The sequence below is a fragment of the Tamandua tetradactyla genome, chromosome 20 (genome assembly GCF_023851605.1).
Source record: "Tamandua tetradactyla isolate mTamTet1 chromosome 20, mTamTet1.pri, whole genome shotgun sequence".
In the NCBI taxonomy this organism is placed as follows: Eukaryota; Metazoa; Chordata; class Mammalia; order Pilosa; family Myrmecophagidae; genus Tamandua; species Tamandua tetradactyla.
The window spans coordinates 30,737,067-30,758,926 of NC_135346.1; the positions used below are offsets into that span (position 1 = coordinate 30,737,067).

Consider the following 21,860-nt stretch of genomic DNA (forward strand, 5'->3'; position numbering starts at 1 on the left):
AAGAAGGAGGAATCATTAGTTTTTGAAGGATGTATATGGTCTAGCTAGACAGCAGGGTGAATGAGGCATTTGGGCAAATGCACACAAATAGAAATGGGTACAGAGTGAAAGAAGACAGTGGCCTATTTGGGAAGCATCATGCACAACTGACCCGTACCGAGTAACCCAACTGGAAATGCAAGTTGCTGTCAGACTGTAGAGGATACAAAATCCTTCCTGATTGAGCTAGTCTCTTATTTTGTAGACATTTGGGAGCCACTAAAGACACTTGGACAGGGGAAGTGGCAAGATGCCAACAGATCTAAGAATGTGTGCAGAAGGGATTTTGAAGAAATGTGCTGGAGGAAATTAGATGATGATGATGATGATGATCAAGTTGCTTGGTAATGAGATACCTCCACAGAACTTAATCATAAGACATTGTTTTCTTCTCCTAAGTGTTAAGAACTTAAAATATGTATAGTATTTTTAATTCAAATTGTTATATTAGTTTGTTAAAAGGAAAAATATCCAAAATAAGCTTAAAAAAATCTACTTAAACATTTTTTATGACTGTTGTTTTGCTCTATTTGGATGCAACTCCTTCTATGATTAATGTATTTACACATCTGCTTCAATTACATAACTACAGAAACAAAAGTAACTGAATTGTTTCTGAAATATCCACAAATTAACCTGAAGGAAAAAAAAAAACTCTGCACTACAACATTAACAGATACTATGTGTACCTTCAAAAAATGAAACTGACATTTATGTGACTTACTCAGAACAGATACTAGGGTTATAAAGGATATTAAGACTGCTTTCTCTATAGAGGAAAAATTGTTTAACATTAAAATCTGATTAGAAATTTATGGTTTTAAATCCAAACAAAATCAAGTCTCTTGCAGATCTCTCTGAAGAACAAATATAAAGGGAAAAAAATTAAGTCATTTTAGAAGAGGGTAAATCTTGATTACAAGGTACAGGCTGCATTACCCACAGGTATGGAAAACTGTGTGAATGATACAAGTCAGGTAAGAATCCAAACATTCTGACACATGTTAACTATCTCATGAACTTTCCTCTCACCCTGTCTGGAAAATGAGAAGCACATTGAGCTATATATTCTCCACCACAATTCTGATATAACAGGTTTCTCTGTTCTTATATCCTGCCTCCCAGTTTGTACTTCTCTCTCCTCTATAATGTACTTTATTTCCCTGTACCCCACTCCCTATTAATTATAAGCCTGAAGAACTGCAGGATGTTTTAACAGGCTAGACGGCTCCTATTAACTTCTTGGGCACAGAATGATGTACTTCCACCAAAGCTCCGCTAACTGGTGGGACATTCAAGTAGCTAAGAAGGCTCTAGAGTTACCAAATCAGCAGAAAGGAGTCAACAGCTCTGAAGTAAGAACACCTTACAATTTTTTTTTTCCACAAAGTGATGGGGAATATTCAGATACCTAGCTGAACAGAGAAGTGCTAGAATCCAGTTCTCAAAGTATGAACCCTGGACCACATCAGTATTAGCAAAACCTGGGAACTTTGGTTAGAAATGTAAATTTGGGGCCCCACCGAGACCTACTAAATCAGAGGCTCTGGAGGTGCAGTCCAGCAGTCTGGGTTTCAAAAAGCCTTCCAAGTGACTGAGATATGAGAGAAAATTTGAAAACCACTGAGCTAGACCTATTAGGAAGAAGCTGGCTCCATGCCCACAGTGTGCTTGATTTTCCTGTGGCTAATCCTGTAGTTCCCAAGTTTCTCTGCACATTGATATCACCTGGGGACCTTCCATACTAAGGCCTGCGTCCCATTTCCAGAGATTGTGACTTAATTGGTCTGAGATATGGCTTAGGCTTTGGAATTTTAAAAGATCCTCATGTAATTCTAATGTGAAGGCTAATTTAGGAACTATTGGGCTAATATAAAGAGAACACAGGTCACAGAGGTTTCCTGATTATTTCAGAGTACTGCAAAGTTATAATAATAAGCTTCAAGTTCAGTATCCTCTCTAAAAAATATCTTTATTCTTATAAACTACATCTTCTAAAGTAATAGAGGCAGTATAGTGATCCATTATTTTGTTTGGGGAAAATCTGTGACTTTGGAATCTACAAGCATTTGTGTCACTCTTCTCATTAAATATTCATCTATGCCACTTAGCTGTCCAAAAACTGCATCAGGAACACCTACACAAGTGGAAAGAAACTGTCTAAGTTTCTGTACACTTGTGATGGCCTCTATGACAGTGATTTTTGGCTGCTCTGGTAAAGGTATGTCCCCTTCATCTTCACTTCCAGCATCATCTGTATTCTCACCAGCCACCAGGCCCTGGATGATCTCTGTGTCCATCAGCTCCTGGGAGATGATGAGATCATTATCTGCTGTGACAAAGTCTTGGAAATTTACCTCATTTGGGACACAGGTGGCAATAGCCACTGAGTGCCACAACTTTTCAATGGCTGTGTCTGGCTCACTGACTATTTCTTCTGCATCAGAATCTTTAAATTCCATTGGGATGATGCCTGCCCTCTGCCAACATCTCACCACTGTGGACTGCTTGACTGACCACCATGCTGCTGTAATCATGTCAATGGCCTGCTTGATGTCTACCTTTTCTTGATCCTCACTGCTGTTGAGTTTGAGGAGGATCTGCTTTAGAAAGTGGCCCCTGTACAGCACTTTCATGGTATGAATTATGCCAAGATTCAGTGGCTGCAGGACAGCAGTACAGTTTGAGGGCAGATAGCCCACCTGAATCCTTTCCAAATGCGGGAGCATGTTGTGAGCAGAGCAGTTGTCAATCAGCAGAAGGATCCGGCGTTCTGCCTGCTTCATCCTGGCATCCACTTGCATAAGCCACTCATTAAAAAGATCCCGTGTCATCCATGCTCGCTGATTGGCTCGGTAATCACAAGGAAGGGAATGGACATTCTTGAGGCAGTGTGGGCTAGCTGACCTACCAACAATCAATGGCCTCATTTTTTCAGTCCCTGAGGCATTGCAACAAAAGAGTGCTGTTAACCGCTGCTTCGCTTTCTTGCCCCCTCTACAATGATCCCCTTTAGCAGCAAGTGTATGCTGGGGAAGCAACTGGAAAAACACTCCGGTCTCATCCGCATTAAAGATATCATCTGGGCTGTAGTCAGCAATCAGTTTTATAATTTCCCCTGCATGCCACTCATTAACCTTATCTATTCCTAGACCATTCATTAACCTGTCACTATCCTCTCTACAGACTGCTTTCAAAGCAATTCCATGGCGATCCCTAAATCTGTTCAGCCAGCCCACACTTGCTTGAAAATTGTCATAGCCAAGCATGTTGGCTAAGTTTAGTGCTTTTTTCCGAATGATAGAACCGGTCACGAGAATGTTCTTGGCATGGATTTCTTGAAACCAAGCAAAAACAGCCTTATCAATGTCGTCGTAGAGAGCATTTCTCATCCTTTTTCGCTGTGGCCCTACAGATGCTTCCCGCACCTTTTCTTCAAATTTGGCACGATCCTTTAAGAATGTAGACAAAGTAGAAGGAGTGATACCAAATTCTTTTGCCACATCTCCTTTCCTCTTGCCCGAGTCCACAGCTTCCACCACTTTCATTTTCTCCTCCAGGGAGAACTGCCGGCGTTTCTTGTTCCCCTTGTTTGCCATATCTATGAAATGAGGGCTGGGCCACAATTAGAGGGTTGTGTCCGTTCCTCCTCGCGGCTTGTTTTGCCACAAGTATGGAAAACTGAGAAGACAAAATGGAGTACCTATCAGGAACAAAAGAATGGATTCCCCCTAAAAGATGGATTTAGATTTTTTTAACTGTATTAAGAAATGATAATATAAAGTCAAAGTCAAGAGAAGATAGGATTGTGCTATTAATTTTTTGTAGAAACTACTTGTTTCTGCAAGTAGTAGAATGTTTGAAATAGAAGGGACCTTACAGGTAATCTAGGCTTAAGTTTTCTGAGCCTCCATAAAAATGGGGATAACAATGTCTGCTCTGTCTACTCTGAGAATAGATGAAATTAATAGTTGATGAAAGAGCTTTGCAAAGAGCAATGCACTATATAAATCAAGGGATTATTACCCAGCTTGTTTTATGTATGCAGAAACTGAGGCATGTGGAAGGGGCTTACCCAGGTTCATGCAGCTTATATTTCTTGGCTTAGATTAGTGCTATTTCTGTCACTCCATGCTTCTACTTTATTTCTTATTTTTTTGCATGGTCAGGCACTGGGAATCAAACCCAGGTCTCTGGAACGGCAGGCGAGAACTCTGCCTGCTGAGCCACCATGGCCCACCCCCATGCTTCTACTTTAAATTCCACCAAAATGAGATCTTCGAATCTCTATCATCATCTGGCCTGGAAAGAATTTTCATTGTGAGATGATGTTTCTGGTAGCTATACATTTATATAATGAATATTTATGGATGCCACGCAGTAAGAATACAGTGATAGACAGAGTCAAGATCCCTCCCCTTATGATGATTTACAATTTGGCAGAGAAGGTAAACAATAAGTAAACAGATAAATAAGATACTTATAGTGTGGCATGTGCTATGAAGGAAATAAAGATTGTGATAGAGAATAAAAAAGCAAGATCTATGAACAAACTGTGGCCAACAGTGGCCTCACTGAGATGGCATTTAAGTTTAGACCTTCATGAAGGGTGGGGGAACATGAAGGACAGTATAGCTAAGGACATAACACTAACAAAAGTTCAAGGCAAGTAAGAGCATGAAGTATTTAGGGATCTGAAAGAATCTCATGACCCCAAGTGCTTGACTAAGGTAGAAGGCAAGACCATTCAAAGACATTATTGTGAACTGACATTTTATTTTGAATGCAGAAGAAATCCACTGAAGATTTTCAGGCAAAGGAATGATGATCTGCTTCACATTTTAAAAGAATCACTCTGGTTGTTTTGTGGAATATGAATCAAAGAGGCAAGGAGAACAGTTAGGATATTAGGATGCTATTGCTGATACTCAAGGGGAGAGATGGTAGCAAAAGTGATGGACAGGTTACATGCCTCTCTGAGCTGTTTTTCTATTTTAAAATAAAGAGGTTAGACTCAACCACGGAAAGCATATCAGAATCTGATATCTTTCTCAGAATCTGAGACCCTACTATGACCTACTGAATGAAAATCTCTGAGGAAATATAAAATTTTTGAAAAACTCCCAGTGATTCTGATTTGCCCAATGGTTGCAAACCACAGGATTAGATACTGATCCCTAAGGTCCCTTCCAGATAGGGCAAGTTTCTGTGACCACCTCCACATAGATATGGGTGCCATTCATTCATGGCACTCTTTATTGCCAAGCACTGTGTTAAATACTGATCACACAGAAATGAATGGATCACACTTTAGGTGCTTACCATCTAGGCAGTAAAGACAAACACTAGTATGTGAAATACTATAATAGAGGTTACACAGTACTTGGGGAACACAGAAGTTGAGGTAGTCAACTGGGGTAGGGTATGGGTAGACAGTGCACTTCAAAGAGGAAACAATATTTATGCCAGGCCTTAAAGCATAAACAAACAGGTATTCATGCAATAGAGGGAAATATGTATAAAGGCAATGAAATTGTATAGCAAATAAAATGTCATGATCAGGAAAATAAAAGTCTGTAGAGAATAAATCAATGGTCAGATCACAGAAAGGTCCATGAAGGGGTCTAGCTCGATCCTGGAGGCAATGAAAGGTCTTTACAGGTTTTGTTGTTGTTGTTGTCGTTTAGAATTGACATGATCAGATTTGCACTTTGGAAAGAGAAGTTTGGTTGCAGGGTGGTGCACTTAATGGGAGAAGTCCATTCTTCTGAGGTGGCCCTAAATGTGAAGATAAAAGCAGACTAGTCTAATAGGCTTTATACAATCTGGATGTTAATTTGAGTGCAACAGAAGTTACCGAAGGATTTTAAGCAATGTGGAGAATGGAAATGAAGGGTGTCAGAAGAAATGCAGGAGACCAGTAAGAAAATTCCTGCAGGAGTCCAGACGAGAGATAATGGTGGCCAAGGCAAACATTAGGGTAGTAATAGTGGAGCTCGCAAGAAGTAGTTAAGTGTTTTTGGAGGTCTTGCTGGTGTACAGAGGAGTGAAGGGGAAGTCCCAGATTTCTGGCTTTAACACCAAGCAACCTGTAGATGGTGGTCCCCTTGACTGAGATGGGAACCAATTACTGAGGATCCACTGAGTGAATTTAATTTCTTGAACACTTAGCGTAGTTAATATAGCTTACACTACTTGGTAGGAGTCAGATTCAAACCCAGGGAGGCTTACCACAAAGCCAGTGTTGTGAACACTATAGAGTGCTATAGTTTGTTCTGGGAAATATAAGTATTGAGAAGACATATGGAAAGAGAACTAGGCAAAAGCCAAACCAGACAAAATAGGGAGGCCAAGCTAAGAAGTCTGAATTTTATTCTAATGAACAAGAAGACACTGGAGAGTTTTATCAGGGGAGTGACCTGGTCAGACTTACAGCGCAAGGATATCAATTTGGAGAAAAGATCGTAGAGACACAAGAGTGGAGATGGGGAAAACAAGTTTAAGTCCAGACAGGAGACGATGGTGGCTAGACTGGTGATAGTGGGAGATGGAGAGAAGTAGGCAGACTGGGAATATATTTGCAAGACAGTAAGGGTTGTGTGGGAACTTGTATAAATGTGGAACAACGGCGGAAGAGGACCATAAAATACAATCCTTGTCCGATTCCCCGTCATTCAGCTCTACTTGAATCATTCCAGTAACTCCAGTTACTCGCTACCATTACCATAAATTGGACCGGGGGAAAGACGTTCTGCGGGACTGATCACCGGAGTAAAGAGGGAGGTGTGATGCTGCAACTAAGATGTATGAACCTTATCCTGAATGAGCGGGGACAGGGGTCAGGCCTTGAATGCCGCGTTGAGGGGAAGAGTGGTGCTGGGGGTCCCCCCGGGCCCAACGCGGCTCTGAGAGGTGAGGCGGGGCCTCGACCCCCACGTCTGGAGCAGTCCCGCCCCTGTTACCTGAACGCTCCACGGCAGTGCCCAGGGACTGAGCGGCCGGGGCGTTCCACCGCCAGCGGCCACCGCTTACTCCTCTGCCCGATACTTCTGGCCGGAAGCAGTCCGTCCGCCTTAGCAGCCCCCCTCGATGACTATAAGCAGTTCCTATGGACCTTCCCCCTGCCTAGGGCTGGACTGTTGCGCTTGCGCGACGAGCCACACACAGTCACGCGCCGCCGGCCGCTTCCGGTGTGCCGCGAGGGCCGCCGGGACGGATCTCCCTGGCGATCGGAGGTGTGCTGCTGCCGCCGCCGTCGCCACAGCCGTCGTCTCCATCGCTGAGCCGGTATCGCGGCGACGCCTCTGTCTCTGCAGTTTTCTTCGGGCTTCCCGGGGTTTGGCCCCCCGGGGCCGTTGGCAGGCGTCGGTGAAGGGCCTGCGAAACAAATTTGTGCTCTCACACCCGTCCTCCACGACCCCATATCGTGACTCCAAGTAGGGAAAGCGAGAGGGGCTGTCGCGACTCCGCGCCGTGTGTCGCCGGGCGGGGCCGCGGGGCTGGGGCTCCTTCAGACCCCGGGATGCGCGCGCGAGCCCACGCCTCCACTTTCTTCTTGCCGCTGTCACGACTGGAGCCGCCTCTCGCAGACACCGGAGAGCGCGAGTGTGCGGGCCAGCCCTCTCGTCGAGCCCCTCGGTTGGGTGCCTCCGGGAATGTGAGCCGTGCGTCCTGCACGCTGCTCTGGGTAAGTCCCGCCTTCGAAGTCTGCGTCGCGCGACCAACCAGCCGGCCAACCTCGGGCTGGGCTCTCCGAGCCCCTTTTGCTTCCACGAAGTAGAACTAGTGAGCTGTAGTGTCTTCCCCCCACAGTACGTACCTTTGAGACATCTGAGACCTAGAGAGGGGAAGTAACTAGCCCAGAGTCAAAGCTGAGTCTGAGAGTTCAGAGCTGAGTCGTCACACGTTGTCTCGTGAGGTTCCGAGGATGAGCTGACGGAATAGTGAAAGTGTTTTGCAAATTTCACTTACGGTCTTTAATCCAGTTTTACAGCTGAGAAAACTGAGGCTTAGAGAGGTTAAGTAGATTGCCCACGGTCATAGGGCTCCGTTTTAGTACTATTAAATGGTGTAACCTAAATTAGATCCAGCTCTTTTTGCCCTCCAGAGCTCTTGGTTTTTAGCCTTTATGCTATCCTTTTGCATTGCTGTGCTGAAGCCTGGGGTAGGAAAACAAGCTTAGACCCCGGTTTAAAACAGCATAGTAAAAAACAAACAAAAACCATAGGATGGTCCCTTCTTACCCCCACTTCAACGTTGTTGAAATGATTTTGCTTCCTAACTTTGTAGGATACTGAAATCTTTACAGATGTTCTCCAGATCTTCTCAAATCCTCAAGGGCTGAGAAGTCAGTAATTAAGGGCAAAACAGAGTCTCTGCATTGAGAAATCAGTTTAGTTTCTCAGTTACACTAGCCATATTTCATGTGTTGGGTAGCCGCATCTGGCTAGAGGCTACCCATATTGGACAACAGAGATATAGAACAATTTCCATCATGGCAGAAAGTTTTATGAAAAGCACTGGTTTAGAGGGTTGCCAGTGAAAATGAGTAACAGTGTCACATAAAGAAAGGGGACCTACAGAGTTAGATTTTTATGTCAAAAAGCTGTCTTTCAGTCCTTACGTTGGCCTGGTGACTTTGGGCAGATCGTTAAACATCTCTGCCGTAGATTATTCATCTTTAAAAATGAGTCCTTTCATTTGTATAGCACTTAACTATTCTCACATCGAGTTACATGTTTTGTATTTTGGGGGCCTCATTACCATAAGTCTCTGGTAGGGGTGGGTAAGACTTCTCTTTTTATACGTGAGAGACAGAACTGAACCTAAAGCAGCTAAGGGGCCTGCCCCAAATCATACAGGCTGACAGAGTGTAAAGAAATTTCCTATGTGTAAGCACTTACCTCATGTTTGAATGAATGGCCAAATGACTATTGAAGCAATTTGCTTAAGGTGATGAGAATTATGAGGAAGGAAGGGGCCAGAACTGACTCCTGGCCAGATATTCTTTTTAACTGTTAACATATGGAATCCTTGTAATGTGGGTCTTATAAACTTGTCAGTTGAAGGATTGCTATAGGTACCCCATAAGTGACTAAAAGTGAAAGGACTGGGCAAGACAGTGGTCCCAGATTTGCCTGATTGAAGAACGATTTGGGTCATTTGTTAAGCGTATAGATATCCAAACTATCTAGAGATTCAGATTCAGAAGGGCTGAATTGGAGCTTTAGATTCTTATATGTTTCAAATGCTTCTTAGATCTGCTGAATTTAGAAAATGGCTAAGCCTTAATGCCCCATCAAAGGTAAGGATTGTTTGAGTAGAAGGCTGCTGCCTCCTTTAGGGTAGATTTTTGAAACTTTGTGTTTGACTTCCCTCACCTGTAGCCATGGATGCATCATATGATGGTACTGAGGTAACTGTCGTGATGGAGGAAATTGAGGAAGCCTACTGTTATACTTCCCCTGGGCCACCCAAGAAGAAGAAAAAGTATAAAATACATGGAGAAAAGGCCAAGAAACCCAGGTTAGCCAAAACTTTTTGGTTGCTGCTGGCATTTAAAAAGTCAAGCAAAATGCTAAGTGATTTTTTGGAATTTGCAATGCTTATAAGCAGAAACTGGAGAATTGTTTGAGAACTTTAATCCTGCATCCAGATTCATTGAGGAAGAATGCCACATCAGTCACTGAAATCTCAGAATGGTAGGCTAGGATAAGGAAGGTGGTTGGCAGTGGCCAAATTTATGCATGCCAGCCTGCCGTTCCTGGCCCAACCTTGGTCATATTTCTATGTCACAAGAAATCGCACCATCAGATGGTAGAAGCTATGTACAAAAGAAGTACATTACTTATTACTATTATTATTGTTTAAATATTTAAAACAGAACATTAATAAAAATATTCAATTGTAAGTAGTCCAATGACATCAGTAGAGAGTATGCAGATTGTAGCTCTCATCTACCCCCGCCGACACTGCAGACTTCTTGCTGAGGCTACCAGCTTTGGGCCACTTTGATGGTTCTGCTTCTTTCTACTCTTAGCCTTGCAAGGGGTGCTGCTAACAGCGAGAGACCAAAGTCTCTGTCGAGAAGTTAAGAGTGTGAGTGATAATCAGGCTGGGTAATCAGTCCCTTAAGTAACCCTTCCCTGAGAGTGCAGTGATGGGACACCTGTATCTTTTTTTTTGCTCATAATGGGTTTTAAAAACTAGTGGTCCCTGCAGAAAAAGTGGTCTGTGGAAAGGTAAACTAGATGAGACTTTGCTTTGTTTCCAGGATTCTGAAGAAAGACCAAGCACTTACTATTTTTTTTGCCCTCCTCCTATATACCATTTAAGGGTGTTATTTAAATGTTTCTTTTACTTCAGTTCCTATTTATATAAATACTTTGATATGAGAAACTGGGCCTCTTCACAACCCAAAATCTAACTGTACTATTTCCTGGTTGAATGAGGGAAAGCCTTAAGAAGTCATTGCTTCCTCAGGTCTGCTTACCTCCTATACTATTATGACATCTACCTGAAAGTACAACAGGAGCTCCCTCACCTCCCTCAATCTGAAATCAATAAGAAGATTAGTGAGAGTTGGAGGCTTCTCAGCGTGGCCGAGAGGAGCTACTACTTGGAGAAAGCCAAATTAGAGAAAGAAGGTTTGGATCCTGTAAGTAATTTTTTCCCCACTGATTTCTCCACTGGTTGGGTTTGGGGAGACCCACCTCCTGTTCTGTCTCTTTTTCTTAAAATTTGGAGTTGAATAATTTTATCTTTCTTGAATTTGATATTGTGTTTCTGTTTCAGTGATACTCCATACTCCCTTGTCCCCTGTCGTTGCAGTAGTACACGGAGTTGACATTTTCTGAAAGATATCTGCAGAGAAACTTAAGCTTCTTTTCTGAATTGAGCTCTTTATCCTCGTGGGTAGCTAGCATTACTTTCCTTTAATATATTAGCTTATACAGGCATTTTTACTGTAATTGATTTGTAGTGTATGGACCACTGTTAGTTATAGCATAATCAAGAATTAGGCTTCTGTGTTTAGAGAAAGATTCAGCTGCTTTGTGTGATAACACATTCTTTTATTACCACCGATTGTGATAGAAGCAAATATGCAAGGTTAAGGCCAAAAATGATTGGTGGAAGCTGAGGCTTTTGAGCACTCGGATTAAAGAACAAGCAAAAAGTATTTAGGTTTGTATATGTCAGCCATTTTGTTATTTCTAGTTTACAATAACAAAATGCACTGATTAACCATTAAAACTGCTATTTTCTTAAATTACAGTTCCTGTTGGAAAAATACCCTGGTCATTGCAAGTTGAAACATTTAACCTTAACTCCTTTTTTTCAATTGAAACAATTGCCTCTAATTCCTTTTTTGATAACACAGAGGAAAGGTTTCTCAGGGGTACAACAACTATGTTAGATAAAACAGACTACATTTGCCCTTAATGAAGCTGATCCACCACAGCCATTTAGATTATTTTGTCCTTTTTGGCATGGCATTCCATTTCCTATCAAGTCTTAGAGATGTCCACAGATGCCACTCTGTAGTCCTCTAGATTATTTGTTTATAAACAGTGAATCTGGGAGAAAAGTATACATAATCTGTTTGCTTTCTCCATTCTTAAGTCAGCAGTATCTTTTTGTCCATTATACAAGAAAATGTTACCTAATCCTGAAGTACCTTGATTTTTAAAGCTAGACTCTAATGTAGGTCCTTGTCAGGATGTTTTTGAAAATTAAAAACAAAGTCTACAATGATTCTTCTTTAGCCTTCTGTTTATTCCTGTCCACCACCATCTCTTCCTCTACCACTGACGGTGTGAATAGATTAGCTCTAGCTCTGATGCTAGCCAGCTGAGTGACCTTGAAAGACTCAGTTAACATTTGAGCTTTGGTTTTCTCATTTGTAAAATGGAAATAATAATAGTATTTAAATAATAATAGAATAAAAGCATTAAAATAGATCTTGTAAAGCACTCAGCTGAGTGCTTGGTTAATAAAGATTAGTCTTTAGTAGATTAAATACTCAGTGACCAAAAAAGGAGAAAAGGTCACATTCGTTGAGCATCTGCAATTTTCCACAACTAAGCAAAGCTTTGTGCTATATTTGGCTTCTCCCAAATTGCCTGGTGTGGAGGTAAGACCCTCCTGCATGCATACCTTGGGAACCTGTCAGGGGCCTTGTGGTAGGCTGTCTCCTTAAGCAGTCCTTCACGTGGCCTGCTAAATGGCAAGTTGCACAGTTCCAGCATGTTATTCCTTCCAGGCCCTAAGATTAATGTTATCTGTGCCATCCTGATTTATCTGTGATTGAAGTCCAGGCCATCCTGTATATTTACCACCATTTAATCTTGTTTAGTTTAGTCTAGGCCTGTCTGCTTCAAAAGGTAACTTGAGAATGTCCTTTCCGCATTCTCTTTCTAATAAATCTCCATAAAGGATTCTGTTTGTCTGATTTCATGCTTCGTCTGAGTGCTTTTAACTTTCAATCTCTGAGTGCCCTAAATAGTCTCATAGACTACCGTATTTAGTTGACTATTTTGACTTATTTAAAGATCCTTTTGTAATTGACTTCAGTGTTCCTTTAGAAGATACTTTTAGAAGATACCTCTGGAATAATTTTTTGTTCCATGTAATTTAAATTCTCACTTAGCTGTTGACTTTGAACCTTTGAATTTTCCTTATTGGGTGAATTTCAGTTTAAATTTAAAAAACAAAAACGCCTTTTGATTCCCGTGTCTATTTCTGTTTATTGTGTCAATTAGCCATGCATGCTTATGCTTCTAGTTGCCTGATCTTCTTGATCCTTGAAAGATGTGGCCTGGAGTCCCAGCTCTACTGCACACTAATTGTGTGTTTTTGGTAGTCATATAACCTCCCTGAGCCTCAGCCTCAATTTCCTCATTTGTTAAATGGGAATAATAATCCTACCTATTTAGGGCAAAAGACATGAGTAGACACTTCTCAGAAGAGGAAATACAAATGGCCAAAAGGCACATGAAAAGATGTTCAATTTTTTGGCTATTAGGGAAATGCAAATCAAAACCACAATGAGATATCATCTCACACCCACTAGAATGGCCGTTATCAATAAAACAGAAAACAACAAGTGCTGGAGAGGATGTGGAGAAAGAGACACTTATCCACTTTGGTGGGAATGTCAAATGGTACAACTGCTGTGGAAGGCAGTTTGGCGGTTCCTCAGGAAGCTAAGTATAGAATTGCCCTATGATCCGGCAATACCATTGCTAAGTATCTACTCAGAGAACATGAGGACAAGGACAGAAATGGACATTTGCACTCCAATGTTTATAGCAGCATTATTTACAATTGCCAAGAAATGGAAATAGCCCAAATGTCCCTCAACAGATGAGTGGCTAAATAAGCTGTAGTATATACATATGATGGAATATTATGTAGCTGTAAGACAGAATAAAGTGATGAAGTATGTAACAACATGACTGGACCTTGAGGACATTATGCTGAGTGAGATTAGCCAGAAACAAAAGGACAAATACTGTATGGTCTCACTGATGTGAATTAACTTTAGTGAATAAACTTGTAGAATTTCAGTTAAGAGCAGAGACCATCAAGAGATAGAAATAGGATAGATACTGGGTAATTGGAGCTGAAGGGATACAGGTTGTGCAACAGGGCTGATTGTAAAAATTCAGAAATGGATAGCACAATACTATCTAACTGTAATACAATAATATTAATACACTGAATGAAGCTGAATGTGAGAATGATAGAAGGATGAGGCTGGGGCATAAATGAAATCAGAAGGAAGATTAGGCGATAAAGACTGAGATGGTATAATCTAGGAATTCCTAGAGTGTACAATGATAGCGACTAAATATATGAATTTAAAATATTTTTGCATGAGGAAGAACAAAGGAATATCAGTGTCACGGGGTATTGAGAATAGATGGTAGTTCATATTTTAAGACTTCTTATATGTAAGACTAAAACAAAAAAATGTTTAATTGGTGCAAAATTTATAATTTTACTAGTGCATTTCCTAATGTAATTTATGTGGATCATTTAATTGAACACCATAAGTGCATGGAACCTAGAGTAGGGCATGAGAGTGTGTAGGTTTGTTCAGAGTGATGCCCGATGAATCCCAGAGTGATTTCAACAGTGAATACAAAAGTATTTGCAAAGTCCCCTTCGGGGGATGGCAAGAAAGGGGGAAAATTCAACCTCCCCATGTGGAGAATTCCTGGTGTTCTCACAAGCAGTGGGGACAACCAAGCAATAGGACGAGCCCTCAATCTTGGGGTTTGTTCATATGAAACTTATCCCTGCAAAGGGATTTAAAATCCCTACTTAAAGTTAGGCCTAAGAGTCACCCCCAGAGAACCTTTTTTTGTTGCTCAGATGTTGCCTCTCTCTCTCAGCTAACACGACAAGCAAACTCACTGCCCTCTCCGTCTCTACATGAGACATGAGTCCCAGGAGTGTAAACGTTCCTGGCAACATGGGACAGAAATCCTAGAATGAGCTGGGACTCAGCATCAAGGGATTGAGAAAACCTTCTAGAAATGAGACAAAATAAAGTGTCAAGGCTGAGAGATTTCAAACAGAGTCGTTAGGTTATCCTGAAGGTTATTCTTACGCATTATATAGATATCACCTTTTTAGTTAAGGTATATTGGAGAGGCTGGAGGGAAGTGCCTGAAAGTGTACGGCTGTGTTCCAGTAGCCATGTTTCTTGAGGAAGATTGTATAATGATATAGCTTTTGCAATGTGACTGTGTGATTGTGAAAATCTTGTGTGTGATGTTCCTTTTATCTGTGGTATGGACAAATGAGTAAAACATAGGAATTAAAAAGGGGGAACAAATGTTAAAATGAATTTAGTAGATTAAAATGCTAGTGATCAATGAAAGAGAGTGATAAGAGGTCTAGAAAAAAAGTGGAAACAAAAACTAAAATGTGTTGGGTAGGTGGAAATACTAGCAATCAATGAGAGAGAAGGGTAAGGAGTATGGTATGTATGAGTTTTTTTTCTTTTTATTTCTTTTTCTGAATTGATGCAAATGTTCTGAGAAATGATCATGGTAATGAATATACAACTATGTGATGATATTGTGAGTTATTGATTATGTACCAAGAATGGAATGATCATATGGTAGGAATTTTGTTTTTGTATGTTGTTATGTTTAGAAAACATTAAAAAAAAAATCCAACCTATTTAATAGTGTGTTTTAAAGGTAAAAATTGGATTTGAAAGCATTTTCTAGACCTGAAGGCCTTGGTCAATATTAATATTCATATTATTTTTATCCCATAATATATTTAGTCCCTTAAGATAACCCCTTTGATATGGATGGTTTCTCACAAAGCCTTCTTAGCTTTGTAATCTGTTGATCCTCTTCCTTTTTATCTTGAAAGAAAACAGTAATGTCAGGATTCTTGCTTGCTGCCCTTGAGTTCTAACTTGGCCTGTTGATTTGTATTTTATGCTTCTTGGCTTTTTATTGAGTGTTATGCATTCTAGTGTTTAAATATTCTGCTACTTTAGATCCTAAAGGATCAAAGCTGAAAAGGAACTCATAAATAGCCAGGGTCACCTCTCGTTTTAAAGTCAAGGCAGCTGAAGCCTAAAGAGGGGAAAGGATTTACTCAAGACTGCCATATCTGGGGTTCCAGCTCAGGATTTTGCATGCCAAGCTCAGTGCCATTTCCAGACTCCAGTCCATGTTATCTGCTTCCTATGTTATGAGTAAGTAAGCTATATTGCTTAAAGTGTGATTCATATGAAGATGACATTGTTATTGACCAAGGCTGACCCTATTTGAGTCTTAGGTTAAGAGCGGAATCTTTCTCATCTCTCCTACAGAAAAAAAAAAAGAGGTAATAAGTGTATATCGATTTGGTTCTAGCCATTTATCTCTGCTTGTCTCTCCCTTCCTGACTTTTTCATCCCTAGAACTCTAAGCTCTCTGCACTGACTGCTGTGGTGCCGGACATCCCAGGTTTCCGCAAGATCCTCCCCCGTTCAGATTATATCATCATCCCCAAGAGCAGCCTACCGGAGGACCGAAGCTGCCCTCAGCTAGAGCTGTGTGTGGCCCAGAACCAGATGTCCCCTAAAGGAGGGCCTCTTGTGTCCAGCACTGGCCCTGAGACAATGCCCAGCCATGCAGGCATGGCAGAACACTGCCTAGCTGTGGAGGCCCTGACTGAGGAGGTGGGAACCCTTGCCCAGCCAGGTGCCATTCAGGAGATCACCACCTCAGAGATCCTTAGCCAGGACATGCTCCTAGAGGAGGCTTCTCTTGAGGTAGGGGAGAGCCACCAACCTTACCAGACAAGTCTGGTCATTGAAGAGACCTTAGTGAATGGCTCACCAGACCTCCGCACAGGAAGCCTGGCTCTGCCCCACCCCCATATAGGGGAGAGCGTGTCAGTGGTAACAGTCATGAGGGTAAGTAGTTTGCGACTGATATTGTTTTCTCTTATCTGGAGTTAATATAAAGGCAGCTGGCACTGTGTAGTCTGATTCTGGAGCAGTGATAAACTAAGAAGGCTGGTATGGTACTTGTAATGGGACTGCAGGCCTCCTAAGCCTTTTTTGCCCCTAGGCTTGCTCCCAAGTTCTCTTCAGTTTCTCAGGTACTTTAACTACCTTTGCCTCTAGTCAGAATTTTGTCCACATATGATGGTACATAAAGTACATTAAGAGGAGAGAGAGATATGTTATTCGAGCCTTCTGTGAGTCAAAGCCCCAGTGTCTTTCAGGCTGTTAACATCAATCCGGATTTTATGTTCCAGAAGTCTTTTTTGAGGAAGATAGTCGTACCTTGACCATTATATCTGAGAATTTTTAAAAGGTCTTCCTAGGCACAAAGGGGCTAGGGGGAAAGAAGTTCTTTTCAAGGCCCAGTTGTTAGGCTAAAACCTGAGAAAGATAAGGTGAGTCTCTCTCTAATGGCCTGGTTTTATGCCTAAGTTTTAGTGTAGGGGAGGATAGTAGTTTCAGTGACCCAACAGCCTAGTCTCCTTGGAGTGGGGTTGCTAATACCATGCCCCAGTGTATAATCTCAACTATGTTCCCCTGGGTGAGATGACACCTGAGAGGTAGGAATCCCACTTCTCAGGCTGAGAGGACCCAGCATGCTGCATCCCCTGTGGCCTGGAGGAATGAGAGCAGGTACCTCTGCAAAGAAATCTGTCCCAGATATGAATCCTTTTATTGTTTGTTTCCTCTATGCTGTTTATAATAAAGCTTACCACTAGCCTGCTTAGGGTAGATGGATAGGGTGCTAAGAGCATCTGACAGAGTCAGAAGAATTGAGTTCTTACTTACTGCTTATGTGATTTTGAGGGTCTTAGGTTTCTTAGAATCTCAGTTTTTTTCTCCTCTTTAAAATGAAAATAGTACCTCCCTGTGAAAATAGGTTTATCTTATTTCTTAAACTTTTTTAGATCATTGTAGATTCTTTTTTCTCTCTTGATAAGCACATTGGATAAGCACGTTGTGTATGATTGTTGGACTTGATCCAGTCTTCCAGTGTTTTGAATAACCCTGAATATTCTTCATTTCAATGAAACTGTCCTTTTCTGTGTGCCCACAGGACTCCAGTGAGAGTAGCTCCTCTGCACCAGCCACACAGTTCATCATGTTGCCTCTGCCTGCCTACTCAGTTGTGGAGAACCCCACCTCCATCAAACTGGTTAGTATTAGGGGAGTTGAGGGCATTTAAAGCCCTGTAAGAATTCCCTTCCAAGTAGTTTTCTGAGTATTTTAGAAACATAGGACACTAGCAAAGTTCTCAGCAATTATCTGATCCAGGTGTTCTTAACTAGGAGTCTGTAGATTGGGCTCCATAAGATCCATGAACTTTCCTCAAATTATATGCCAACTTTTCTCCTTGAAAGCATTTTTCTGGGATGGGTTCCAGGGCTTTTATCAAAGGTCTGGATTCCTTTTATTTATTTATTTTTTTCTTCACTTATTACACTGTTTAGGTCCTCCAGTATAATGTTGAGTAGAAGTGGTAAGGGCAAACATCTTTATCTTGTCTCTCATTTTAGGTAGAAAGCATTTAGCATTTTACCATTTTAAAGTATGAAGTTAGCTGTAGGTTTTTTCCTAGATTCCCTTTATCAGGTTTAGGAATGTTTATTTTCCTAAGTGACTCAAAACAGGTACCATGAAATTAGTTGGCTTTAAATAATCAGAATTCATTAGCTTACAGTTTTAAGCTGTGAGAATGTCACAATCAATATACCATGAAGGTGATGCTTTCTTCATGAAGACCAGCTGCCCTCAATCCTTGGATTCTCTGTTACATGACAAGGCATATGATGGCATCTGCTGGTCTTGCCTTTCTCTTCCAGGTTTCATTGCTTTCAGCTTCTTGCTTCCATAGCTCTCTATCTCTGTCTCTATTCATTTTGTTTATAAAGTACTCCCATAATAGGATTAAGTGCCATCCTAAATGAGGCGGCAGTTAATCTCAATAAGTAGAAGTAGCCTCATTGAAAGATCCTACACCCACAGGAATGTATTAGATTTAAGAGCATGCTTTTCAACTTCAAACTACCATAAGGAAGTTCCCTTCTATTCCTAGTTTGCTGGAAGTTTTTATCTGGAATGGATGTTGGACTTTGTCAAATGCTTTCTCTTTGTCTATTGAGATGATTGCATCGCTTTCCTTTATTAATATATTAATGTAAATTTCATTTATTGTTTTTTAAATGTTAAATCAATCTTGCATTCTTTGATAAACCCCATCTGGTCAGGATTTAACCTTCTTATACATTGTTGGATTTGGTGTGCAAAAATTTTGTTTAGAAGTTTTGTATCTGTGTTCATGAGGTATATTGGTCTTTAATTTTTATTTTCTTGTGCTGTCTTTGTCTGGCTTTATTATAGAATAATACATAATGAGATGGAAAGTATTTCCCTCTTTTCAGTTTTCTGTAAGAGTTTGGATAGAATTGTCATTATTTCTTACATGTGTGGTAGGATTATATATAAAATCATCAGGGCCTGGAGTTTTCTTCGTGGGAATGTTCCAGCTGCAAATTCAAAGAGATAAAGGGTGTTCACATTATTTATTTCCAAATGGGTTTTAGTAGTCGTCTTTCAACAAATTTGCCCATTTCATCTAAAAAGTTGAAATTATTGACGTAAAGTTGTTCATTGATTATACCTTATTATCTTTGTAATATCCATAGGATCTGTAGTGATTTCTTTTCTCTCATTTCTGATATTGACAATTTGGATCTTTTCTTGATAAGCCTGGCTAGAGGTTTATCAATTTTAATGATCTTCTCAAAGAAACAGCTTTCTGTTTTGTTGATTTTTTTCCTCTATTGTTTTTCTGTTTTCTATTTTATTAATTTCACTCTGATCTTTAATGTCTTTCTTTTGCTTCCTTTGGGTTTAATTCGTTCTTCTTTTTCTGGTTTCTTAAGGTCAAAAGTTGAATCATTGATATGAAACATTCTTTTTAATATGGACACTTAGCACTATAAATTTCCCTCTACACTCTGCTTTAGTGGCAACCACAAATTCTGATATGTTTTCTTTTTCACTCAGTTCAAAATACTTTCTAGTTTTCTTTTTTATTTCTTCTCTGACCCACAAGTTATTAAAAAATATTCTATTTGCTTTCCAAATATTAGGGGACTTTCTAGGTATTTTTTTGTTACTGATTTCTAATTTAATTCCATTGTGGTCAGAACTTTGCAGTTTATTAACACCTGAATCCCTTTAAGTTTATTGTACTTATTTTTGTATATTCTGCTGTTGTGTGGAGTATTCTATAATTGTCAGTTAGGTAGTTAGTTCATAGTATTGTTCAACTCCTTTATATCCTTACTAGTTTTCTGCCTCCTTGTTATTGAGTAAGTTATTGAGTAAGAAGGGTATTAAAATCTACAACTTTTTGTGAGTTTGTCTGCAAAATTATGAATTTGTCTATTTTTTTTTGCAATTTAATTTTTGAAGCTTTGTTATTAAATGCCATAAATGTTTAGGACTGTTATATCTCTTGATGAATTGACCCCTTTCTATTATGAAATAATCTTCTTTAGCTTTGGTAATATTCTTTGCTCTAAAATCTACTTTGATATTAATATAGCTTCTCCAGCTTTCTTTTGATTATTGGTATTAGCAAGGCATATCTTCTATCCTTTTATATTTGTCCTATTTATCTCTTTGTATTTAGAGTTTTTTTTTTTTTTTTTTTTTGGTAGGCAGTATATTGTTTGGATATAAAAGTGAGACCCATCCAACACTCTCTGCCTTTTAATTTGTAGTATTTAGACCATTTTTATTTAATGTGATTATTGATATGGTTAGATTTAGAGCTAGCATCTTATTTGTTTCCATTTGCTTTGTTCTGCCTTCCTTTGAATTATTTTTTTATGATTCCATTTTATCTCCTTTATTGGCTTATTAGCTATTTGTTTTGATTATTTTAATAGTTTCTTTAGGGTTAATAGTGTACATCTTATCATAGTCTTACCTTCTAAAACCCTTGCTGTGGATAAACAATATATTCTTGGACAAGAAAATTGCAGTATTTTAACCAAAAATAGCCGCTGCAACCTGAATCATGGAGAAACTGCTTATTTTTCCTGAGTCTTTGTTCTTCTAGAAATTACTGCTCTTTCATGCTCTAATAAATGATAGCCAAATTCTTATACAAAAGTGTCTTATGAATGATACTTAGGACTGAACATCAGCCTTGAGCACTAAAGCATTTTTTTCTAAAGTCACTTCTATAAGCTACTATTTAGGAATATTTCCAGGTTCACAGTAAGTAATTGCTTATAGAAAGAACTTAAATAGCTTAGATTATGTATTGTGCCAATGTCTGAGAGAAGATCTAGAGACATTTTATATCCCAATAATATAGACACTGGAGACTGTAGAACACAATTTTCCAAGTAATGTATTTCCTCGTTCCTTACCTCATTTGCTTTGCAACATGGTATAGAACAGATGGTACATCCATGCTAGAGAGGAGGAATCCCAGGGCCTAAGAGCTTAAGTACCCCTGGGCCATTCAGCGAATTGTGACAAAGTTGGAAATCAATGCCTGGTCTCTTTCTTTGGTGCCTGACTACTTTACATTCATCCTTGATTTGTGGCAGTTTGCTATTTCCCCAACAGAGGGTTTTTTTTTTAAAACAAGTTAGGGAAGCTAGGATTAAGAGTTGAGTAAACATTCACAAGTGACAAAACAAATCTGACAGGGAAATGTTTTCCTTCCAGTATTAATCTTGAAATGAAGCATAGCAAATGAATGAGTAGTTTCTATTTGTAGCTGAAGTATAATAACCTGTTGTAATACATTCTGCTCAAAGGGAGATCAGCAGAAATGATGAGCGCTAGTGGCCAGATATATTGCTTATATGCAAGTAATTAAATTCTGTTGAATGTCAAAGGGCTTGTTTTTTAATTCCTGGATTTTCCTCTCACTTTTTCATGAGTCTGTTTTTTTATTTCTGAACCTGTGCCCTAAGTTCTCTCATTTCTAACCAACAAGAATGAAGGTAAAACAAGTCTTTTGAAGTATTCAGAGCCAGAGGGTACACTTAGGTGCTTAGAAGAAATCTTGGACTAAGAATAAGAGAGCTCTGGGCTCTCAGTCTAGCTTTGCCCTTGAGTTGCTGTTTGAATTAAAACAAAATATTTAACTGCTCTGAACCCCAGTAGTAAAAATATCTACTTCATAGCATTGCTAAGAGCACTAAATGAGACATGGCCAAGTGCTTAGCACTGTATGGTACTTCATCTCAATTAATAGCCACTATTATTGTTTGGATTCTTCCGGTTCCTAAACATGTAACCTTGG

General features: G+C 40.0%; 1 protein-coding gene across 1 annotated transcript in view; it reads left to right on the forward strand.

The window, feature by feature from the left end:
• The first annotated feature begins 7,496 nt into the window (after window positions 1-7,496).
• Window positions 7,497-21,860, forward strand: part of HMGXB3 (HMG-box containing 3) — an 85,513-nt gene continuing 71,149 nt past the window's right edge. Inside the window, exons 1-5 of the mRNA XM_077137392.1 lie at window positions 7,497-7,726; window positions 9,426-9,564; window positions 10,522-10,696; window positions 15,974-16,471; window positions 17,622-17,720. Of these exons, the coding sequence (XP_076993507.1) occupies window positions 9,428-9,564; window positions 10,522-10,696; window positions 15,974-16,471; window positions 17,622-17,720 (909 nt within the window). The 5' untranslated portion in view covers window positions 7,497-7,726; window positions 9,426-9,427. The remainder of the gene's footprint in view (window positions 7,727-9,425; window positions 9,565-10,521; window positions 10,697-15,973; window positions 16,472-17,621; window positions 17,721-21,860) is intronic.